This window comes from Bombina bombina, chromosome 5 (genome assembly GCF_027579735.1).
Source record: "Bombina bombina isolate aBomBom1 chromosome 5, aBomBom1.pri, whole genome shotgun sequence".
Classification (NCBI taxonomy): Eukaryota; Metazoa; Chordata; class Amphibia; order Anura; family Bombinatoridae; genus Bombina; species Bombina bombina.
Window position 1 is genome coordinate 30,646,425 of NC_069503.1, and position 26,146 is coordinate 30,672,570.

The 26,146-nt window shown below is 38.0% G+C and overlaps 1 protein-coding gene across 1 annotated transcript; it reads right to left on the reverse strand.

The window, feature by feature from the left end:
* Positions 1 to 8,722: 8,722 nt before the first annotated feature.
* LOC128659188 (gastrula zinc finger protein XlCGF26.1-like) lies at positions 8,723 to 12,157 on the reverse strand. Its single transcript, XM_053712872.1, has 2 exons — positions 12,000 to 12,157; positions 8,723 to 11,173 (listed from the first exon to the last, which is right to left on the reverse strand). The coding sequence occupies exons 1-2, from the start codon at positions 12,016 to 12,018 to the stop codon at positions 9,492 to 9,494; spliced, it is 1,701 nt and encodes a 566-aa protein (XP_053568847.1). The 5' UTR covers positions 12,019 to 12,157; the 3' UTR covers positions 8,723 to 9,491.
* Positions 12,158 to 26,146: the final 13,989 nt, after the last annotated feature.

Here is a 26,146-nt window from a genome sequence, read left to right on the forward strand (position 1 = left end):
TATTGATTCTTAGGCCACGGAACAGCCAATAGAATGCGAGCTCAATCTGATGATCAAGAGGATGTTCCGCGCCGGAGGTCTTGAAGATGGAGCCGCTCCTCGTCGGATGGATCAAGATAGAAGATGCCGCTTGGATGAAGATGTTTGCTGGTCCGGATGTCCTCTTCTGCCCGGATAGGATGAAGACTTCTGCCGCTCGGGATGTCTTCTTTTGGTCCATCGCTGCTCGGCTGAGTGAAGACGACTCAAGGTAGGGAGATCTTCAGGGGGGGTAGTGTTAGGTTTATTTAAGGGGGGTTTGGGTTAGAGTAGGGGTATGTGGGTGGTGGGTTGTAATGTTGTGGGGTGATATTGTGTTTTTTTTACAGGCAAAAGAGCTGATTTCTTTGGGGCTAGTAAGGTAATAGAGCTGTTAACTATTTTAATTTAGATTAGGGTAGGGAATTTTTTTATATTGGGGGGCTTTGTTATTTTATTAGGGGGCTTAGAGTAGGTGTAATTAGCTTAAAATTCTTGTAATCTTTATTTTGTAATTTAGTGTTTTTGTTTTTTGTAATTTAGTTTAGTTTATTTAATTGTAGGTACTTGTAGTTAATTGATTTAATTTATTTATTGATAGTGTAGTGTTAGGTTTAATTGTAACTTAGGTTAGGATTTATTTTACAGGTAATTTTGTAATTATTTTAACTAGGTAGCTATTAAATAGTAAATAACTATTTAATAGCTATTGTACCTAGTTAAAATAAATACAAAGTTGCCTGTAAAATAGATATAAATCCTAAAATAGCTACAATATAATTATTCGTTATATTGTAGCTATATTAGGGTTTATTTTACAGGTAAGTATTTAGTTTTAAATAGGAAGACTTTAGTTAATAATATTTAATTTATTTCGTTAGATAAAAATTATATTTAACTTAGGGGGGTGTTAAGGTTAGACTTAGCTTTAGGGGTTAATACATTTATTAGAGTAGCGGCGAGGTCCGGTAGGCAGATTAAGGGTTAATACTTGAAGTTAGGTGTCGCCGATGTTAGGGAGGGCAGATTAGGGGTTAATACTATTTATTAAAGGGTTTGCAAGGCGGGAGTGGGGCGGTTTAGGGGTTAATACATTTATTATAGTGGCGGCGAGGTCCGGTCGGCAGATTAGGGGTTAATAAGTGTAGGTAAAGTAGCGGCAACGTTGGGGGGGCAGATTAGGGGTTAATAAATATAATATAGGGGTCGGCGATGTTAGGGACAGCAGATTAGGGGTACATAGGGATAATGTAGGTTGCGGCGGTATCCGAAGCGGCAGAATAGGGGTTAATAATAAAATGCAGGTGTCAGCGATAGCGGGGGCGGCAGATTAGGGGTTAATAAGTGTAAGGTTAGGGGTGTTTAGACTCGGGGTACATGTTAGGGTGTTAGGTGCAGACTTAGAAACTGTTTCCCCATTGGAAACAATGGGGCTGCGTTAGGAGCTGAACGCTGCTTTTTTGCAGGTGTTAGGTTTTTTTCAGCCCAAACTGCCCCATTGTTTCCTATGGGGATATCGTGCACTAGCACGTTTTTCCAGCTAGCCGCTACCGTAAGCAACGCTGGTATTGAGAGTTGAAGTGTCAGCGATAGCGGGGGCGGCAGATTAGGGGTTAATAAGTGTAAGGTTAGGGGTGTTTAGACTCGGGGTACATGTTAGGGTGCTAGGTGCAGACTTAGAAACTGTTTCCCCATTGGAAACAATGGGGCTACGTTAGGAGCTGAACGCTGCTTTTTTGCAGGTGTTAGGTTTTTTTTCAGCCCAAACTGCCCCATTGTTTCCTATGGGGATATCGTGCACTAGCGCGTTTCTCCAGCTAGCCGCTACCGTAAGCAACGCTGGTATTGAGAGTTGAAGTGGCGGTAAATATGCCTGTACGCTCCCTTTTTGGAGCCTAATGCAGCCCTTCAGAGAACTCTCAATACCAGCGTTATTTAAAAGGTGCGGGGGGGGGGGGGAAACACGCGTAGCTAACGCACCACTTTGGCCGCAAAACTCTAAATCTAGTCAGTGAGGACAATACAATTGTCTTCAGAGAGGCAGACAAAGGGGGATCAATAGTCATTCAAGACAGACAGACATACATAGGAGAATCAGTACGTCTCCTTTCAGATGCAGATACATACGAGATATTGGAACAAGATCCGACAGAAAGGTTCCTACAAGAGTATTATCTTCTTCTAAATACAGCTATGAAAAGGCAAATATGTTCGGAAGGGGAATACAAATTTCTTAAAATTGAAAATCCCAAAACATCTACATTCTCTATCACCTACCCAAAATACACAAGGACACAACCAATCCACCAGGCAGGCCAATTATATCTGGCATTGGAAGTCTTACAAATAATTTATCACAATATGTTGACCATTTTCTTTAGTCTTTAGTCCCGACACTCAGATCACACATCAGGGATACTCCATCTACTCACTAAATTAGATGAAATAAAATGGGATGCAGAATATGCATTTGCTACACTAGATGCATCGGCTCTATATACCTCTATCCCGCATAGTAAGGGGATAGAAGCTATTGAATATGTATTAAAAAATGATTTAAACAAAAATCAAATTCAGTTTCTCTGTGATTCAATAGAATTTATTCTTTCCAGAAATTACTTTTCATTTGAGGGTAAAATCTATATTCAAAAAACAGGAACAGCCATGGGAACTAAGTTCGCCCCAAACTTGAGGATCTGACAATATGGCAACAGAACCGCTTCTCAGAAAACATCATTCATTGGTTCCGATTTATTGATAATGTCTTATTAATCTGGAAAGGAGATTCAGATACATTTAACGATTTTGTGGAAATGATAAATCATTATAATTTTAATCTGAAGTTTACTAAGGAATGGGATAAAAACCAAATACATTTCCTAGATATCACCCTCTTCAACAAAGGGGAGAAAATCAGCACAAAAATGTTCACCAAAGAAACAGACACAAATGGATACCTACACGCAGAGAGTGGCCATCATCCGAAATGGATAAAAAAATATTCCTTTTGGACAATTTCAAAGGATCAAAAGGAACTGCACTGAAACTGATGATTTTGAAGCAGCCTCAACAATTCTAAAAGAAAAATTCAAAGAAAAAGGCTTTAAAGAAGAAGACGTATCGGAAGCATAGAACAAAGTAAAAACCATAGAAAGAAGTTCCCTATTCATACCTAAGAATAAGAAGAAATTACAATCTACAAACACAGATGATACACCAAGATTTATCACAACTTATAATAATGCATCAAAACAGATCGAAAAAATTCTGAATGAACACTGGAATATTCTAAGAAAAGACCCAGTCCTCGGGCAAAATTTATCACAGAGACCCTTGGTTACGTATAAAAGGAACCTAAATCTCAAAAACATTTTAGCTCCAACTAAACTAAAAACCAATAACCCCAAAAAAACTGGAGGAAGTCAACAACTGGTTAAAGGTTTTTATAAGTGTGGAAGAAAAAATTGCGAATGTTGCAAATGAACCAGTGAAAACAAATGGATCATCAACAATGATACCAAACAAATTTCAATTCAATCTTATATGAATTGCAAGTTGGAGAATGTGGTCTATAGTATAGAATGCACGTGCAAAAAAAATCTACATTGGTAGAACCAAGAGAATTCTCAAGACCAGACTCCTAGAACATGTAAAAAACATAGGAGAAACATCCGAATATGGTCTAAGTAGACATTTTGAAGAATTCCACAAAAAAACCCAAACAAATTCACCTTCAAGGCAATCGAGTAAATACCTAAATCTTGGGGTAAAGATAGATTTTTACAATTAAGGAAAAGGGAGAAATACTGGATCCATTTTTTAAACACTAGGGAACCATATGGCTTGAATAGAGACATAGATCTAGCAGCCTTTTTATAATTAATTATAATGATCAAAATGTATCTCCACAATACCCTTTGAGAGATAATGTATGCATGTAAAAACATACGTGTATATATTTAGATACATTTGAGTTTTACAAACTATTATATTTTTCAAATATTATTCGTTAATTGTTTAATTAATTATATTATACATGCATTATCTGTGAATTATTAATTGAGACACATATTAAATGATTTTTGTGTGACTATGGAGTGTATATAAAACCACACTTTACTAAACCTATTATAAAATAAATCATATAAGTTTAATTCATTTTTAAAGAAGTTTATTAAATTTCATCTATTTTTACAGGGAAGGTTGAAAATACCCTACATTCTATTTAAACCACATACAACTATGCTATATCATTAGCAAATTACCCCCAAAAAAAGTGGTACCATTGAAAATAATTAAATATAAAATAAGATAATATTTTCAAAAACAATATGGAGGCATTTCCGGTTTTCTCAGACAAATAGAGGGCCAGGATGGGAGTGGATCCTTAATCTGACGAAATGGGCATAGGTCCCACGAAACGCGTAAGACCGGGAGGAATCAGTGACGTCACTTCCGATTCTTGCTACGGATCCACTTCCAGTTTCTCTGAAACCGCTAACGCCGGTGTGTTTTTTGTCTTCTTCTACTATATACCAACGATTGGACTATTCCATCAAGATAAGATAAGTTATTATTGCATTCAATGACCATCAATTGCACATTTTCATAAACTTTCCACAGAAATTTTTTAGATAAAGATTTTTTTACGATCGTTGTTATTTTTAACGTAGTGCGCACTTCAAATACTACCACAAAATTAAATCTGTAGTTACTTGTTTTTACTAAATCCCCCTAAATCAATTATTTACTTATTTGCTTTCTTTTTAAAACATACATTAAATTAAAGCTTTTTTATAGGTACATCTAATTAAATTTGCATACACTTTTTATCAATTCCTAAGCACATTTTTTATACAGATTATAAAATATTTTTTACTCTGGTTAAATATACGATCTGGCATCTGACTGATACATACTTTCAATGAGTTAGTTTCAGTCAGTAAGCCAGACCCAGATTAAATCTGCTTCAGTAATATTGTTTTATGTATATATATATATATATATATATATATATATATATATATATATATATATATATATATACATATACATATATATATACATATACATATATATATATATGATAGAAATAAAAAAGATCAGCGCTAGAAGTTTATGAGTGTGCTGTTGGTCTTAATATATCTTCCCATCCACTACTGGAAAATATATGTATATGCAGGACCCTTGCTAGTTAAGCATCAAACAGTCTCATTCAGTCAAGTATGGCAAGTCTATGGATGTATATTATTCATTAATATCCACAATGCTAGTTCCTGTGTGCTGTGGAGGAGTAGGCTGCTCGTCTGAGAGAAGAAGAAAGATCCCCCGCAGGGCAAGGTTCCTCTTAGTGATCTAGAAGAGTGTGAGACAAAACAAGCGCCCAGAGGCACACTTCGTGTAGTACGTTTAGATAAATAACTTATACTTTAACAGTTGGAAAAAATCCGCTCTCACCTGATTCAACCTCAGCTTATGAGGTATGTAATAAGCGCTTCTGTTTATATACTCAGGTCTCGTATCGTCCTCCTATAGGTCCTCAGGTCTCCAGTTCCTCCTTGAAGTCTGCAGAGTGTTCCTGGATCTCTGCAGCCTATATTTAGAAGGGGACTAGGGCATAGGAGTACGATAGTGTGTACTGTTTAAAATATACAACTACCAGGTAATAGAGATAAAAACAGGTGTTTATTTATATATGTACACACAAAAAAATATAGTTTTTAACAGTGCAAGATAAAAGCCCCTACAGGTATTTCTTTGTAGGAGAAGAGAGAGAAATATTCCACGTTTAGCAGAAAAACACTATAGAGCTGTAGTCATACAGGTGTTACATCCAGCATGCAGTGCTAGAAACACAAGTGACTAAATTGCTCTGATAAATATATAAACAAGTATGGAGCACCAAAGGATATTCGCAGATCTGCTTATATAAGTAGATATTAAAGCAGTCCAATCCTTTATGCAGCTCCGTGTAGGTGTATAGGCACAGCGTGCAATGTCAGCGTGTGGCGGGGGGCGGAGCCTAACGTGTTTCGTAACCAATGGGTTACTTCATCAGAGGTGTGGGCCGCCCCCCTACCTTGATCTATTTATACGCATTAGTGAGGCTAGTCTGCCTCCTGTGTGCCCCTCTATCGCCATTTTGAATAAGGGCAGACAAATTTGTGCTTATTTTGTATTTACATAAAGTGTGCAATATTACTTAGACACGCAGTAATATCCCAAACATATAATCCATTGTGTACATGGTCTACATGTTCTTTCAGAGAATGCTAAAACATATTAGTCTCCTCACATGTTTAAATCCTATGTCAAATTCCTTCAGCTGCAAAGCATACCAGCTGGTGAATTTACATAAGACAACATAATCTTAGAGGCATAGTTACACGTTTTAAGTTTTACACAGATTAAATAAAAAGTGATTAGATAAATAGAATCTATATATATAACATTTTAAAACTTTATAAAATTATTTAAAACTTTAAAATAGTACATTGTAAAGAAGCATGTTATAAAATAATATTTCATAGGGTTCCCTGTTTTTATTATTATTACAGGACCACTTAAAACCGCTGTTAGTTTGTAAGTAGATGATGGGTATATTGTTTTTGTATTTAAAACAATTTTTCTATAACTATCACAGCCTTTGTGTATAAAAGCTGATCATTATTTATTATATTAGTATGTGTTTCTGTTTCTATTAATACGTATTAAGAATGGACACAATAAAATACTATCTTGGATAGTATTTTATTGTGTCCATTCTTAATACGTATTAATAGAAACAGAAACACATACTAATATAATAAATAATGATCAGCTTTTATACACAAAGGCTGTGATAGTTATAGAAAAATTGTTTTAAATACAAAAACAATATACCCATCATCTACTTACAAACTAACAGCGGTTTTAAGTGGTCCTGTAATAATAATAAAAACAGGGAACCCTATGAAATATTATTTTATAACATGCTTCTTTACAATGTACTATTTTAAAGTTTTAAATAATTTTATAAAGTTTTAAAATGTTATATATATATAGATTCTATTTATCTAATCACTTTTTATTTAATCTGTGTAAAACTTAAAACGTGTAACTATGCCTCTAAGATTATGTTGTCTTATGTAAATTCACCAGCTGGTATGCTTTGCAGCTGAAGGAATTTGACATAGGATTTAAACATGTGAGGAGACTAATATGTTTTAGCATTCTCTGAAAGAACATGTAGACCATGTACACAATGGATTATATGTTTGGGATATTACTGCGTGTCTAAGTAATATTGCACACTTTATGTAAATACAAAATAAGCACAAATTTGTCTGCCCTTATTCAAAATGGCGATAGAGGGGCACACAGGAGGCAGACTAGCCTCACTAATGCGTATAAATAGATCAAGGTAGGGGGGCGGCCCACACCTCTGATGAAGTAACCCATTGGTTACGAAACGCGTTAGGCTCCGCCCCCCGCCACACGCTGACATTGCACGCTGTGCCTATACACCTACACGGAGCTGCATAAAGGATTGGACTGCTTTAATATCTACTTATATAAGCAGATCTGCGAATATCCTTTGGTGCTCCATACTTGTTTATATATTTATCAGAGCAATTTAGTCACTTGTGTTTCTAGCACTGCATGCTGGATGTAACACCTGTATGACTACAGCTCTATAGTGTTTTTCTGCTAAACGTGGAATATTTCTCTCTCTTCTCCTACAAAGAAATACCTGTAGGGGCTTTTATCTTGCACTGTTAAAAACTATATTTTTTTGTGTGTACATATATAAATAAACACCTGTTTTTATCTCTATTACCTGGTAGTTGTATATTTTAAACAGTACACACTATCGTACTCCTATGCCCTAGTCCCCTTCTAAATATAGGCTGCAGAGATCCAGGAACACTCTGCAGACTTCAAGGAGGAACTGGAGACCTGAGGACCTATAGGAGGACGATACGAGACCTGAGTATATAAACAGAAGCGCTTATTACATACCTCATAAGCTGAGGTTGAATCAGGTGAGAGCGGATTTTTTCCAACTGTTAAAGTATAAGTTATTTATCTAAACGTACTACACGAAGTGTGCCTCTGGGCGCTTGTTTTGTCTCCCAATATATATATATATATATATATATATATATATATCTTTTTGCTCTTTTGATTTGTGAAAAATTCCGTTATATGTCCTTAAGAGGTTAAACATACCAATAAAACATTGTTTTTAAGCACCAGAACTCAGCACATTAGCGCTGCTTTCAAAAATAGTGACTGCAGTCAGTGGAAACTGAGCCCAACATCACTAAACTGTATAAGATTTTAAACCCTCACACAAGAATATTCTTTTGGTTTTATAAGTAAACACATTATCAGTTATTTAAACTGAGATAATTATTTTTAGGTTCCATTAGTGCTAATTCTATACCTTTCTATTCATTCCTTTTTTCCTACTTGTTAGTGGTTTTAAGTACATTCTTTTACAATATAGCAGCTCCAAGGAACCCCATATCTCACTAGCCAGGGCTTTGGACAGCACTTATTACTAATCCCTCATTATATATATATATATATATATATATATATATATATATATATATATATATATATATATATATATATATATATATATATATATATATATATATACATATATATATATATATATATATATATATATACTTACTTTATTGCTGCTAAAGAATTTATTTTATCTCAGATAACAGAATAGAAATTGACTGGCAAAGTGTATTGTTCTATTGTTTAACTAAACACTGGTAAAGTTAGTGGCTCATATCTTGGTATCTCATTGTGGTATTTTAATTAAATTCAACTGCGAATAAGGTTAATAAATAAGGTAACTTTTGTGATTGTTGCATAGCATATTATAATAGTTTAAATGTGTATAGTTTGATGCAGGTCTTGCTTTCTACAAATATATTTCAATGTGTCTATAAATTTTAACTAATATAAAAAATTTAAGAATTTACATTAATTTTATTGTTTTGTATATGCATTTTTATTGGAGGTTTATTTTAAAGGATAATTATTAAATATATTATATTATAACCCTGCCATATACTGACATTAATAAACAAGGAAAATATAATTTTTTCCTGTACAATATTAATAAACACAGGGGGTGCTTTGGTGTTGAATGGTTGTGTAAACTTGTCAGTATGAGGACGGATCTGTATATTTCTGTGTGGTGTTTCGATTCTATCACATATATAAGAGAAACTGAGGTGCACATATATAGAGGAACAAAGGACAGCAAAAGAGCTCTTCTAATCTGGGGCTTTTATAAATGGGATTTAGAAAGTATTATTTACAATAGGATCCATTTTGATGCTTCTATTTAGAGAGTTTGTCCTCTTTAGGATAATTGTAAAAATGTTTGTACACTGTGTATTTAAAATGTATCTGTGTGTAAATATTTGGTGTTTTGTGATACCCGACTTTTTTTCCACTTTCTAAACATGTGAAAGGTTTTTTCCCTTGTGAATACTTTCATGTTTTCTCAGTTTACCCTTATATCTAAAACATTTTCCACACTCTGTACATGTGAAAGGATTTTCTCCTGTGTGAATCATTTCATGATATTTCAGACTACTTATTTGTTTAAAACATTTTCCACACTCTGTACATGTGAACGGCTTTTCTCCTGTGTGACTCCTTTCATGAGATTTCAGAAGATCCATTCGTGTAAAACTTTTCCCACACTCTGTACATGTGAAAGGCTTTTCTCCTGTGTGCATCATTTCATGATATTTCAGACTACTTATTTGTTTAAAACATTTTCCACACTCTGTACATGTGAACATCTTTTCTCCTGTGTGACTCCTTTCATGAGTTTTCAGATTACTCATATATATAAAACCTTTTCCACACTCTGTACATGTGAAAGGCTTTTCTCCTGTGTGAATCATTTTATGAGTTTTCAGACTTTTTATATGTGCAAAACTTTTTCCACACTCTGTACATGTGAAAGGCTTTTCTCCTGTGTGAATCCTTTCATGAGATTTCAGATCACTCTTTTGTGTAAAACTGTTTCCACACTCTGTACATGTGAAAGGCTTTTCTCCTGTGTGACTCCTTTCATGAGTTTTCAAATTACGCATATATGTAAAACTTTTTCCACACTCTGTACATGTGAAAGGCTTTTCTCCTGTGTGACTCCTTTCATGAGATTTCAAATTACTCATATATCTAAAACTTTTTCCACACTCTGTACATGTGAAAGGCTTTTCTCCTGTGTGACTCCTTTCATGAGTTTTCAAATTACTCATATATGTAAAACCTTTTCCACACTCTGTACATGTGAAAGGCATTTCTCCTGTGTGAATCCTTTCATGCTTTTTCTGATCACGCTTTTCAGTAAAACTTTTTCCACACTCTGTACATGTGAAAGGTTTTTCTCCTGTGTGAATCCTTTCATGATTTTTCAGATCACTCTTTTGTGCAAAACTATTTCCACACTCTGTACATGTGAAAGGCTTTTCTACTGTGTGAATCCTTTCATAATTTATTAGATAACTCATATGTGTGAAACTTTTTCTACACTCTGTACATGTGAAAGGCTTTTCTTCTGTGTGATTCATTTCATGTTTTTTCAGACTACTCTTTTCTGTAAATCTTTTTTCACTGCTGAATGGTTTCTCCCCTGTGTGGGTCCTTTTATGAGCTATAAGTTTTGTCATTTGTGTAAAACTTTTTCCACACTCAGGATATGTGTTTGGCTTCTCACATGTGTGAATTTTGTGGTGTTCTAGGAGACGAGACTTCCATCTAAAGCCTTTCTCACATTCTGTACATTTGAACGGTTTCTCCTTTGTATGAATCATTTGGTTAGACTGTAGACTTTTCTCTTCTTTAAATTTTTTTGAAAGCTTGGTAAATGTTTGTGGTTTATCCTCTGGGATAATCATTTCACTAGACAAGGCATAAATCTTTTCCTCTTGTTTGATGACTAAATTACTCTCTGTACATAATGATTGCTGCCCAGTTCCTGACCATTCATCATCATCTTTAAATATCTGCTGTGATTTCCCCAAGGTTTGTGAATAGTCATTAGTGTCTAAAAATGTTGGAGTCTGTGGTATCCTTCTGATGCTTCCTGTAGTGAAGACTGCAGATGAACTTTTCACATGTTTGTCTACATAAAAAGAAATGATATAAAGACAAATATATATTCTTTATAATATAATTCATCTTAATAAAAAAATCATATTATTCTTTTATACGCAACAAAATGTCTTCTGTTTTGTGTTTATTTTTAAATTTACTTACGTGTAAATCACAAATTAAAGAATGACGACAAAGAATGTTGCATAATTTTCTCAGCCAGGGAACAAGTACATCTCTATTTTGGTCAAGAGAGGTGGCATCCACCATCCTCATTTAACATTGCACAAGCAACTGCACATACAGTCCTGCACAGCTCATGCTCAACAAGTTGGGTGAGAATATGATGTCTTAATTATCACAGACTAATAATCAGTTTGAGATGTTTTGAGAGGGTAAGAAGCAGTGATTTTACAATACTTTTAAGCTTTCAGCTGTGGTTGTTTAATTTATATAAACAGCCAAAAACTTTGTTTAATAATATTTACTGCAAAATTAAGCACACAAATCAGGGGTGGTTCTGGGATGGGGAACACTCACTGGGAACAAGGTAGTCATTTAAGTGTAGTTATGGGTGTTCCATGAGCAAGGTCAGGGCAGGGGAAGTTGGAGTTGCAGATGTACAGAAGTCTGGGGGTGAGGTTAGGCAGTTAGACATGATCTGTCTAAAAAGACAGAGGGGGAGTTGTATTTTTTACCCTTTTATCCCAATGGGAGTTGCTCCTTCTTTATAACGGTCACTGACACAAATGTTCTCAAAAGATGCAGATATAAATATAATAGTTTATATTTGTTTAATGAGTGATCTATTCTATTTCCCTAGTAATTAAAGTCAGTATAAAATCTATTTTACTCACCTAACACAAATGAGTTCATGCTGATAACAGGCTCCAATGCCTGTGCTCAGGAAGAAGGTTCCTTTATTCACTCCAGTTACATCAATACCTGATATTATTATCAGTTATTTGTAGTGCAGCAACATTTTCTGCAGCGCTTGTATCTCTCAGTGCTCTGGTCGTGTCTGTAAAAAGTATAATAAATGGTTTAGAGGGATAATAAATAATGGTTCTGATTAACTGTATGCATGGTAAAATTAAAGGCACACATAACAATTGATGTAATACACATCAGCTGTTTAGTTTATTACATATGTGCTATTGATTCAGCACAAGCATTTAATACAGTTAACCGTGTGTGGGTTATAATTGCCCCTTAAAGGGATATTAAAGTCCAAATTAATCTTTCATGATAGGGCATGTAATTTTAAACAACTTTCTAATTTACTTTTATCATCAAATTTGCGTTGTTCTCTAGTTATTCTTAGTTGAAAGCTAAACCTAGGTAGTCTCATATGCTAATTTCTAGGCCCTTGAAGGCCGCCTCTCATCTAAATGCATTTGAAAGTTTTTCACAACTAGAGGGTCACAACTTAGCTCATGTGTTTCATATAGACAACATTGTGCTCACGCACGTGAAGTTATTTAAGAGTCAGTACTAATTGCCTAAAATGCATGTCAGTCAAAAGATCTCAGATAAGGAGGCAGTTAGTAGAAGCTTAGATACAATGTAATTACAGAGGTAAAAAGTATATTTCTGTAACAGTGTTAATTATGCAAAAATGGGGAATAGTAAATAAAAGGGATATCTATCTTTTAAAACAATAATATTTTTGATGTTTACTATCCCTTTAATTTAAAACATATAACTGGTTTTACCTACATAAATCAATACATTTTATGTTGTCATCCCTTTTTTACCCCTTTGGCCTTGTTACATGGGAACTATTGTTTCTTGAGATATTGACCCAATAGAGTAGTCATTTCGGCATATATATCCATTAAAATAGTTTGAGATACTGTTTTAAGTTTAATTTTGGGAAGTCTGCTCAACAGCCAGATAGTTGGGTCTAGGGGGAGTTGTATGTCTAAAATGATTTCCATTTCCCCTATTATGGTTCTCCAGAAATTCTGGATCGTATTGCATCACATATGGGCTAGATTACCATGCCCATGACCACATCTCCAGCAACTATTGGATTTATTATGGTATAGGCGGTGCAGTTTAACTAGAGAGAGGTGCCATGTAGGAGCTTCAGATTAATTTCCTGCATAGAAAGGGAGATTGACATTTTCGTGATGTTTTGGAAAATGGATGTACTAGTTTGAGGTAATATCACCACGCCTAGTTCTTCTTCCCATCTTTCAAGGAATGTAGGTATGTAGCCCGGGGAGTTTGTGTCAGTATTTTATTTATTGTTAAAAGGGTGTGAGATAATGGTGGGGCATAAGTGTTCGAAGTTAGTCAGGGGCCGCACCATATTCCTAGATTGTTTATGTTGCGTTACAAAATGATGAACACAAATGTATTGAAACCAGTTACAAAAAAGTATGTAACCTTTGTCAATCATGTCTGTTATACATTTTTTTGTTTGATATAATGAAGTGTATTGGAATATCTCTATAAAAGGAATCTGGTACTCCGTCTAGTGGTTGTGTCCCCAAGGTGAATTGACCATTGTCAATGATGGAAGTTAAAGGAGAGGGTCCAGAGGAGATGTAGGAGTGTGTTGTGGTTATATTTTCCCAAACTTTGTATGTTTCTGCTATTAGTGGAGAGCCTAGACTGGGTTTAGACATTGATTGTTCAAGATTCCAGCAAAGCCTTCTCAAGTGTGGTGTGTCTGATATAATGTGTTCCAGTTGAACCCATCTTTTATAATTGAAGTGTATACACCAACAATCCTCTGCAAAAATATAGCTTGGTGGTAACTTCGCTATATTAGGTATACCGACACCACCTTGGAGTTTAGAGGTTTACATAATTCTTTGGTTTATCCTTGGTTGACGCCTTCACCATACATAGTCACTAAAAGCTTTCGGAAGGGCAGGGATATAGTTCTTAAGGATTGGGATTGGTAGTACGTGCAATATGTACAAGAGCCTAGGGAAAATGTTCATCTTCAAAACATTTATTTTACCAAGCCATGAGATCCTATTGGATAGCCACAAGGATAGGTCTCTTATTATAGTTTTTTGGATGGGGAGGTAGTTATGTTTCAAAAGTATTTTCTATAGAAGTGGTTAGTTCTATTCCTAGGTAATGTAGGAAGTGGGAACGCAAGGTAAATGGCATTAGTTTTTTAGTTCTAGCCAGGGTTTGTGCATCTAGATTACTATTTAATACCTCAGTTTTAGAGAGATTGATTGAAAAAAATTGACAACTGTTTAAACTCGTTAAATTCTTGTAGTAAAGAAGGTATGGAGGTTTCGGGTTTTGTAATGGAGAATAAATTGTCATCTGTGAATAACAATTTTGTGTATGTTTGGGTACCTAGCTGTATTCCGCTAATAATGGAGTTTTGTCTAATTTTAGTGACTAATGTTTCTATAAAGCAGGCAAATAAAAGGGGGGAAAGAGGGCACACTTGTCGTGTACCATTATTTATGGTGAACGGGCTGACAGTGTACCATTGATAAACAATTTTGCATTAGAGTGGGAGTACAGAGAAAATATTCTAGTAAGTATCTTGGGCTCAAGACCCATGGAATGTAAAGTGGCTTTTAGAAAGTCCCAGCCAACATGGTCAAAGGCCTTTTCTGCGTCTATTGATAGTTTAATTCCAGGGATCTCTTTATCTTGGATGTATTGGATTAAATGAAGGGCCCTGACCGCGTTTTCCTTTGCCTCCCTCGTGGGGACAAATCCCACCTGGTCCCGATTAATCAGATCCAGGAGTACAAGATTTAATCTGTTGGATAGTACAGGGAGTGCAGAATTATTAGGCAAGTTGTATTTTTGAGGATTAATTTTATTATTGAACAACAACCATGTTCTCAATGAACCCAAAAAACTCATTAATATCAAAGCTGAATAGTTTTGGAAGTAGTTTTTAGTTTGTTTTTAGTTATAGCTATTTTAGGGGGATATCTGTGTGTGCAGGTGACTATTACTGTGCATAATTATTAGGCAACTTAACAAAAAACAAATATATACCCATTTCAATTATTTATTTTTACCAGTGAAACCAATATAACATCTCAGCATTCACAAATATACATTTCTGACATTCAAAAACAAAACAAAAACAAATCAGTGACCAATATAGCCACCTTTCTTTGCAAGGACACTCAAAAACCTGCCATCCATGGATTCTGTCAGTGTTTTGATCTGTTCACCATCAACATTGCGTGCAGCAGCAACCACAGCCTCCCAGACACTGTTCAGAGAGGTGTACTGTTTTCCCTCCTTGTAAATCTCACATTTGATGATGGACCACAGCTTCTCAATGGGGTTCAGATCAGGTGAATTTTCTTCTTTTATACCCTTTCTTGTCAGCCACGCTGTGTAGTACATGGACGCGTGTGATGGAGCATTGTCCTGCATGAAAATCATGTTTTTCTTGAAGGATGCAGACTTCTTCCTGTACCACTGCTTGAAGAACTTGTCTTCCAGAAACTGGCAGTAGGACTGGGAGTTGAGCTTGACTCCATCCTCAACCCGAAAAGGCCCCACAAGCTCATCTTTGATGATACCAGCCCAAACCAGTACTCCACCTCCACCTTGCTGGCGTCTGAGTCGGACTGGAGCTCTCTGCCTTTTACCAATCCAGCCACGGGCCCATCCATCTGGCCCATCAAGACTCACTCTCATTTCATCAGTCCATAAAACTTAAGAAAAATCAGTCTTGAGATATTTCTTGGCCCAGTCTTGACGTTTCAGCTTGTGTGTCTTGTTCAGTGGTGGTCGTCTTTCAGCCTTTCTTACCTTGGCCATGTCTCTGAGTATTGCACACCTTGTGCTTTTGGGCACTCCAGTGATGTTGCAGCTCTGAAATATGGCCAAACTGGTGGCAAGTGGCATCTTGGCAGCTGCACGCTTGACTTTTCTCAGTTCATGGGCAGTTATTTTGCACCTTGGTTTTTCTACACGCTTCTTGCGACCCTGTTGACTATTTTGAATGAAACGCTTGATTGTTCGATGATCACGCTTCAGAAGCTTTGCAATTTTAAGAGTGCTGCATCCCTCTGCAAGATATCTCACTATTTTTGACTTTTCTGAGCCTGTCAAGTCCTTTTTTTGACCCATTTTGCAAAGGAAAGGAAGTTGCCTAATAATTATGCACACCTGATATAGGGTGTTGATGTCATTAGACCACACCCCTTCTCATTACAGAGATGCACATCACCTAATATGCTTAATTGGTAGTAGGCTTTCGAGCCTATACAGCTTGGAGTAAGACAACATGCATAAAGAGGATGATGTGGTCAAAATACTCATTTGCCTAATAATTCTGCACTCCCTGTATTTTTGCGTAAATTTTTACGTCTGAGTTTATTAATGAAATAGGATGGTAGTGTGATGGGGGGTCTAAAGATTTTTTGGGTTTAGGGAGAAGAATGATGTGGGCTTCGAGGGATCTATGAGAAAACAGTTTTGCTTCGTCAATATGGTTAAAGTATTTGGTGATATGGGGAATTAGATCTTCCTGAAATATCTTATAATATCGGTTACTGAAGCCATCAGGGCCAGGTGACTTACCTGCTGGGAGATCCTTAATCACTAATTGGATTTCTTCTGGTGTTATAGGGTCTTCTAGTTGAGATTGTTTGTTAGTGGTGAGATGTGGTAGGTTGAGGGATGCTAGGTATACATTTATGTTATTCACTTTAGTTTCTTGTGGGTATGATCTGTGATCCAATTTAGAATGTAAGTTATATAGATCTTGAAAATATTTCCTAAATGTGTTAGTAATGGATTGTGTGGATCGGTGAATTTTATCATTGTCGTCTTTAATGTGTAGGATGTAATTTTTCTGTTTTAGTTTTGAGTATCTTGCCAAGTGTCTACCTGCTTTGTTTTGGCGTTCATTTGTTGAAGGTGTAGCGCCTGGCATTTATGTTCTTTGTTGAGGTGGGTTGTTAGTTTTTCTCTTTCCTCCTGAATAGTGAGTAAGAGGGTATGTTCAGAAGGATTTCTTTTATAGTGAATTTCTAGTTTTTCTATGTTAGCGAGTAATGTTGCAAGGGATGCGCATCTTTGTTTAGTGATAGATGCTTTGATAGCCATAAGTTTGCCTCTTATCACGCATTTGTGAGCTTCCCACAGAGTTATAGGGGGCATCCCATCTATATCATTGTGATTAAAGTATTCCATTAAGGATTTGGAAAGTTGTTGGGTTATTATGGGGTCTGCCAGGATATGTTCATCCATTTTCCATATGTAGTCATGTATGGGTTTAGAGGGCCATAAAAGAGTACCGATGACAGACGCATGGTCTGACCACGTTATGGGGGTAATATGGGCAGCGGTAAAAAGCGAGAGGCCAGTGACATCAGTAAAAATATAATCGATTCTGGAATATTGTTTGTGTGGGTATGAGTAAAATGTGTAGTCTTCTTTTTCTGGGTGGTGTGACCTCCAAAGGACTTGTACTGTAAGTGTTTTCAATGAGTTGAGTATGCGGGTTAGTTGTGATTGGGGTACTGAAGAGTGTGTGGAGGAACAGTCTAGTATTGGGTTTAACAGCGTATTTAGGTCCCCACAGATTATTAAGATACCATTTTTGTGTTCTAATATGAGGTTGGTTACCGTTTTTATAAAGGTGTTAGGAGTGTAGATAGAAACTAGTGTTACCGGACGGCCATAGAGCAGTCCCTCCAATATTATATATCTGTCTGCTTTATCCCTTAAAATTTGAATCTATTTAAATGGGATGTTTTTCTTTAGCAAAATTCCCACCCCATGTTTCTTGGATTTTGAGTGAGAGTTGTAATAACAAGTACCAAACTTATGATTAAATGTGAGTGGTTCTCTTCCCTTGCGGAAGTGCGATACTTGAATAAATACTAAGTCTGATTTGTTTCTATTAAAGTCTCTAAGTGCCTGTGTTCGTTTTGCAGAAATGTTTAGTCCCTTTGCATTAATGGATTGAATCTTTAATGAGTTTGGGGGTCGTTTTCTGTGAGGGTGTTTAGCCATGTAGGCTTGACATATCACTAGTAGGGCATTTGTTAAAAGAGTAGGTTATAGTGTTAACTATGTAGTGGTGTTTGCACCATGGAGTGTTGTCAGTTATCAGTTTTGGCAGCAGGAAAGTACAGTAAGAGAGAAGAGAAATATAAAACAAACATTTTAAACAATACCATATTTTAAAAAAAGAAAGAAATATAAACTCTAATGAGGAAGCATTTCCCCCTCAATGACCTAATTGTATTGCATACAATTGATTAACATTGTACTAGAATAACGTAACTAACTAAAGTCATGGGTAGCGTAATCACCCAATACAGAGTATAGTGACCTAACTTTTAGCAAGTAACACATATCTTCCAGTGTATTGGATTTTCCCAAAGCCCCTCCAGGAGCTTAGTAACTGATATCCAATGACAGTAAGATCATACACTAAACATCTTAAACTACGATCTTGAACAACTAACATATGAACATTTCTATTGAGAACATTAGGGTATCACGTAGTATTATGCGAGTAGTTTTCGGCCCCACTTTCTAGTCACGAGAGTCAATTTTATCTCACCAATAGTCTCTTTCTGTTGAAGACCTCAGAGCTGCGAAAGGCGTTGTCAATTAACCCAAGTAAAATCTAACACATAACATAATGCAACAGGGTAACTTAAAAAATTCTTATACGACCTGTGGGTCCCAAGGGATTATCTTCATGGCAAGGAGACCATCTCCAGCATAGGTAGTGGGCATTCATGTGGGTGCAGAGTCCTTAGCACGTCTCCTGGGTACTTTAGACCACATTCGTCTTTGGAATTGGGCAAGCGGTCTTGTAGGTTGTTGTTTTTGTTTGTTTCTTGTGTTGAAGGAGCTGCAAACGTAATATTGAGGTTTTGGATAAGGTGTACAGGTCTTCCTGGTCTTTGTAAATGATAGTTTTGTCATCTTTGTGCACCATTAAGCTAAAGAGGAAGTCCCAGTGGTATTTTATTTTATTCCTGTAGGATGGATGTGATAAAATGGAGGGAACGTCTTCTTTAAATAGTTGCAGGGCAGAGGTCCTGGTATATCTGCAGGCTATGTCCCTGGTGTGAAATTGTTAAATGACTTCTTGCCTGTCTCCAGATGGCTTCTTTCTGTTGGAAATTAACAAATTTCATAATGACGTCCCTGGGCAGGTTTGTGGGTTTCGGCCTAAGGGCTTGATGAGCCCATTCTATTGAGGTCTCAGACAGTTCTAATGAGGGATCCAGCTGCTTGAAAAGTTGCAGCAAGTATCCCAATAGGGTATCCTGGGTAATTTCTTCTGGAATGCTGTGTATCCGCAAGTTACTGTGAAGGCTGTGGTTGGCTAGATCTTCAACATTCATCTGTAAGGATTGAATAATGGAGTCTTGACAATTCAGGTGTTGCATATTATCACTAAACATGGTTTCCAAGCTTTCCTGTCCCTCTTAGAGGTATTCAATTCTTGAATTCATATCGCTTATATCTTTTCTCCGGGAAGAGATTTAATTTTTAATAAATTATTTCAGATCAGCTATATCACTTTTTGATGGAAGAGATGCTATAGTTTGCTGAATCTGTGACCGCTGGTCTTCTGGGAGCATTTGCTGGCATTTTTGACTCCATCGTTTCTGCTTGTTTATGTGGACTTGGTTTGTAGGTTGTTGCTTTCTCCTTTGGTCCAAAGAAGGAGCTGACCGAGGCAAGGTTCGAGCTAGTTAGATTTTGCCAGACCTGGATGAGCTTCTTGTTGCCATGAGCTAGTGGTGAGGGTTGTGGGAAATTCCAGTGTCTGGATATAGCTGGTGAAGGGGGTGTGCTGTATAATAAGAATTCGCCTTTGTGTGTAAATGGTTGAATCTCTGTTTGCACCCTGTTAAAACCTTGCTATAATAAGTGTATTTATAATCAGCATTTATCTGACTCCTTTAAGTTTAGTAAAGTCCCCAAGTATGATTTGGCAGTTGGCTGAATAAAACAAATGGGGCATTTGTAGTGAGTTTGTTAACAGGACCTTTAGATATATATTGTACATAGGTCTCGTTATAACAAGGCAGCCTGATTATGGGCTTAAAGATCTTTGAGTGCAGTTTTATTGCCCTAAAATGTAATAGTCTCCGGGAGAATTGCGGCCTCTAACAGTGCTGATAACCCTTTTTGTAAGTGCATAGTTGTGTTCCCTGTCAATGGAGGTGTAGGAGGTATTTTGCTCTAGAGCAGTATATCACAAGCTGATTTGACCATGTTCTGTATGGCCTTCTAGGTGGCTGTCTCCGTGTAGGGAGTTTAGTTTGTACCTGCAGTTTATATCATGCTGCCTATCTGGATCGGGTCCTAATGTCAAGATGGCACAGGAATGGGGGTTGTAGTCCCCTGGTCTTAAAGTGTTTGGTTGTCCCAGCGGAGTTCTTTACGCTCAGGGAAGAGCTGCTGGCGTTCGGGTGCAGGAATATAGTGTTGGTATCCATCTCAGGTCAGTGTACTAGTAACTTAGAGGCCATTAAGGGGAGAAAGGCTACAGAGCTGGTTTTACTGTGCAGCCATGTTCCTGCATGACTACACCCCGACTCCTGTTTATTGTTTTTTTTTTATTAATTAAAAAAAATGATAGAAAACAGTCTACTAGCAGACAGCTGCCAGTTCCTAAGATGGCGGAAACTAGTTAGAGGGGGTAGGGTTAGAGAGCTTTTAGGGATGGATCAGAGAGGTGGAAAGGTAAATGGGTAATCATACATTATGAAAAATAATAATAAAAAATAATAATAATAAAAAAAGGTCTAAAACTGCATACTAGTAGAATGTCTGCCAGTACCATAGATGGGAGTGACCAGTAGGGGATGGGGCAGTGAAGAGAGCTGTTTGAGAGTGTCCATGGAGGGATCAGGGGGTGGGAAGTGTCAGGTGGGAGGGTAATCGCTACACTAAAGCTAATGTTAACCTCACACGCTACCTGATTAACCCATTCACTGCTGGGAATAATAAAAGTGTGATGCGCAGCTGCAATCGGTGGCCTTCTAATTACCAAAAAGCAATATCAAAGCCACTATGTCTGAACAAAGGGGATCCCAGAGAAGCTTTTACAACATTTGGGCCATGATTGCCCAAGCTGTATGTAAATAATTTCAGTGAGAATCCCAAAGTTTGTGAAAAAGTTAATGATCTTTTTTATTTTTATTTTATTGAATCACATTTGGTGGTGAAATGGTGGCATGAAATATACCAAAATGGGCCTAGATCAATACTTTGGATTGTCTACTAAAAATAAATATATAGTTTTGATAGGTAAATCTTCTGTCATTTAAACTAAAAAAGGGAAGGTGTAAATCTGCACAATATACAAGGCACTAGACAACAGGCTGAATGCTGCTGTAAACACAATATAGTAACACATTTGTCTATGCTTAAAGGGACAGTCTACTACAGAATTTTTATTGTTTAAAAGATAATAGATCCCTTTATTACACATTCCCCAGTTTTGCATAACCAACACGGTTATATTAATATACTTTTTACCTCTGTGATTACCTTGTATCTAAGTCTCTGCAGACTGCCCCTTATCTCAGTTATATTAATATACTTTTTACCTCTGTGATTACCGTGTATCTAAGCCTCTGCAGACTGCTACCTTATATCCGTTATATTAATACACTTTTTACCTCTGTGATTACCTTGTATCTAAGCCTCTGCAGACTGCCCCTTATCTCAGTTATATTAATACACTTTTTACCTCTGTGATTACCTTGTAGCTAAGCACCCAGAGGCAGAACTTTTTTTCCATTTTCTGCGATGATTTTTTTTTTAGTGAAAAATTTCTGCAGGTCATTTTTTTAAATAAAAACAGAATTTATGTTTACCTGATAAATTACTTTCTCCAACGGTGTGTCCGGTCCACGGCGTCATCCTTACTTGTGGGATATTCTCTTCCCCAACAGGAAATGGCAAAGAGCCCAGCAAAGCTGGTCACATGATCCCTCCTAGGCTCCGCCTACCCCAGTCATTCGACCGACGTTAAGGAGGAATATTTGCATAGGAGAAACCATATGGTACCGTGGTGACTGTAGTTAAAGAAAAAAATTATCAGACCTGATTAAAAAAACCAGGGCGGGCCGTGGACCGGACACACCGTTGGAGAAAGTAATTTATCAGGTAAACATAAATTCTGTTTTCTCCAACATAGGTGTGTCCGGTCCACGGCGTCATCCTTACTTGTGGGAACCAATACCAAAGCTTTAGGACACGGATGAAGGGAGGGAGCAAATCAGGTCACCTAAATGGAAGGCACCACGGCTTGCAAAACCTTTCTCCCAAAAATAGCCTCAGAAGAAGCAAAAGTATCAAACTTGTAAAATTTGGTAAAAGTGTGCAGTGAAGACCAAGTCGCTGCCCTACATATCTGATCAACAGAAGCCTCGTTCTTGAAGGCCCATGTGGAAGCCACAGCCCTAGTGGAATGAGCTGTGATTCTTTCGGGAGGCTGCCGTCCGGCAGTCTCGTAAGCCAATCTGATGATGCTTTTAATCCAAAAAGAGAGAGAGGTAGAAGTTGCTTTTTGACCTCTCCTTTTACCGGAATAAACAACAAACAAGGAAGATGTTTGTCTAAAATCCTTTGTAGCATCTAAATAGAATTTTAGAGCGCGAACAACATCCAAATTGTGCAACAAACGTTCCTTCTTTGAAACTGGTTTCGGACACAGAGAAGGTACGATAATCTCCTGGTTAATGTTTTTGTTAGAAACAACTTTTGGAAGAAAACCAGGTTTAGTACGTAAAACCACCTTATCTGCATGGAACACCAGATAAGGAGGAGAACACTGCAGAGCAGATAATTCTGAAACTCTTCTAGCAGAAGAAATTGCAACTAAAAACAAAACTTTCCAAGATAATAACTTAATATCAACGGAATGCAAGGGTTCAAACGGAACCCCCTGAAGAACTGAAAGAACTAAATTGAGACTCCAAGGAGGAGTCAAAGGTTTGTAAACAGGCTTAATTCTAACCAGAGCCTGAACAAAGGCTTGAACATCTGGCACAGCGGCCAGCTTTTTGTGAAGTAACACAGACAAGGCAGAAATCTGTCCCTTCAGGGAACTTACAGATAATCCTTTTTCCAATCCTTCTTGAAGGAAGGATAGAATCCTAGGAATCTTAACCTTGTCCCAAGGGAATCCTTTAGATTCACACCAACAGATATATTTTTTCCAAATTTTGTGGTAAATCTTTCTAGTTACAGGCTTTCTGGCCTGAACAAGAGTATCGATAACAGAATCTGAGAATCCTCGCTTCGATAAGATCAAGCGTTCAATCTCCAAGCAGTCAGCTGGAGTGAAACCAGATTCGGATGTTCGAACGGACCCTGAACAAGAAGGTCTCGTCTCAAAGGTAGCTTCCAAGGAGGAGCCAATGACATATTCACCAGATCTGCATACCAAGTCCTGCGTGGCCACGCAGGAGCTATCAAAATCACCGACGCCCTCTCCTGATTGATCCTGGCTACCAGCCTGGGGATGAGAGGAAACGGCGGGAACACATAAGCTAGTTTGAAGGTCCAAGGTGCTACTAGTGCATCCACTAGAGCCGCCTTGGGATCCCTGGATCTGGACCCGTAGCAAGGAACTTTGAAGTTCTGCCGAGAGGCCATCAGATCCATGTCTGGAATGCCCCACAGCTGAGTGACTTGGGCAAAGATTTCCGGATGGAGTTCCCACTCCCCCGGATGCAATGTCTGACGACTCAGAAAATCCGCTTCCCAATTTTCCACTCCTGGGATGTGGATAGCAGACAGGTGGCAGGAGTGAGACTCCGCCCATAGAATGATTTTGGTCACTTCTTCCATCGCCAGGGAACTCCTTGTTCCCCCTGATGGTTGATGTACGCAACAGTTGTCATGTTGTCTGATTGAAACCGTATGAACTTGGCCCTCGCTAGCTGAGGCCAAGCCTTGAGAGCATTGAATATCGCTCTCAGTTCCAGAATATTTATCGGTAGAAGAGATTCTTCCCGAGACCAAAGACCCTGAGCTTTCAGGGATCCCCAGACCGCGCCCCAGCCCATCAGACTGGCGTCGGTCGTGACAATGACCCACTCTGGTCTGCGGAATGTCATCCCTCGTGACAGGTTGTCCAGGGACAGCCACCAACGGAGTGAGTCTCTGGTCCTCTGATTTACTTGTATCTTCGGAGACAAGTCTGTATAGTCCCCATTCCACTGACTGAGCATGCACAGTTGTAATGGTCTTAGATGAATGCGTGCAAAAGGAACCATGTCCATTGCCGCTACCATCAACCCGATCACTTCCATGCACTGAGCTATGGAAGGAAGAGGAACGGAATGAAGTATCCGACAAGAGTCTAGAAGTTTTGTTTTTCTGGCCTCTGTCAGAAAAATCCTCATTTCTAAGGAGTCTATTATTGTTCCCAAGAAGGGAACCCTTGTTGACGGAGATAGAGAACTCTTTTCCACGTTCACTTTCCATCCGTGAGATCTGAGAAAGGCCAGGACAATGTCCGTGTGAGCCTTTGCTTGAGGAAGGGACGACGCTTGAATCAGAATGTCGTCCAAGTAAGGTACAACAGCAATGCCCCTTGGTCTTAGCACAGCTAGAAGGGACCCTAGTACCTTTGTGAAAATTCTTGGAGCAGTGGCTAATCCGAAAGGAAGCGCCACGAACTGGTAATGTTTGTCCAGGAATGCGAACCTCAGGAACCGATGATGTTCCTTGTGGATAGGAATATGTAGATACGCATCCTTTAAATCCACCGTGGTCATGAATTGACCTTCCTGGATGGAAGGAAGAATAGTTCGAATGGTTTCCATCTTGAACGATGGAACCTTGAGAAACTTGTTTAAGATCTTGAGATCTAAGATTGGTCTGAACGTTCCCTCTTTTTTGGGAACTATAAACAGATTGGAGTAGAACCCCATCCCTTGTTCTCTTAATGGAACGGGATGAATCACTCCCATTTTTAACAGGTCTTCTACACAATGTAAGAATGCCTGTCTTTTTATGTGGTCTGAAGACAACTGAGACCTGTGGAACCTCCCCCTTGGGGGAAGTCCCTTGAATTCCAGAAGATAACCTTGGGAGACTATTTCTAGCGCCCAAGGATCCAGAACATCTCTTGCCCAAGCCTGAGCGAAGAGAGAGAGTCTGCCCCCCACCAGATCCGGTCCCGGATCGGGGGCCAACATTTCATGCTGTCTTGGTAGCAGTGGCAGGTTTCTTGGCCTGCTTTCCCTTGTTCCAGCCTTGCATTGGTCTCCAAGCTGGCTTGGCTTGAGAAGTATTACCCTCTTGCTTAGAGGACGTAGCACTTTGGGCTGGTCCGTTTCTACGAAAGGGACGAAAATTAGGTTTATTTTTTGCCTTGAAAGGCCGATCCTGAGGAAGGGCGTGGCCCTTACCCCCAGTGATATCCGAGATAATCTCTTTCAAGTCAGGGCCAAACAGCGTTTTCCCCTTGAAAGGAATGTTAAGTAGCTTGTTCTTGGAAGACGCATCAGCCGACCAAGATTTCAACCAAAGCGCTCTGCGCGCCACAATAGCAAACCCAGAATTCTTAGCCGCTAACCTAGCCAATTGCAAAGTGGCGTCTAGGGTGAAAGAATTAGCCAATTTGAGAGCATTGATTCTGTCCAAAATCTCCTCATAAGGAGGAGAATCACTGTCGACCGCCTTTATCAGCTCATCGAACCAGAAACATGCGGCTGTAGCGACAGGGACAATGCATGAAATTGGTTGTAGAAGGAAACCCTGCTGAACAAACATCTTTTTAAGCAAACCTTCTAATTTTTTATCCATAGGATCTTTGAAAGCACAACTATCCTCTATGGGTATAGTGGTGCGTTTGTTTAAAGTGGAAACCGCTCCCTCGACCTTGGGGACTGTCTGCCATAAGTCCTTTCTGGGGTCGACCATAGGAAACAATTTTTTAAATATGGGGGGAGGGACGAAAGGAATACCGGGCCTTTCCCATTCTTTATTAACAATGTCCGCCACCCGCTTGGGTATAGGAAAAGCTTCTGGGAGCCCCGGCACC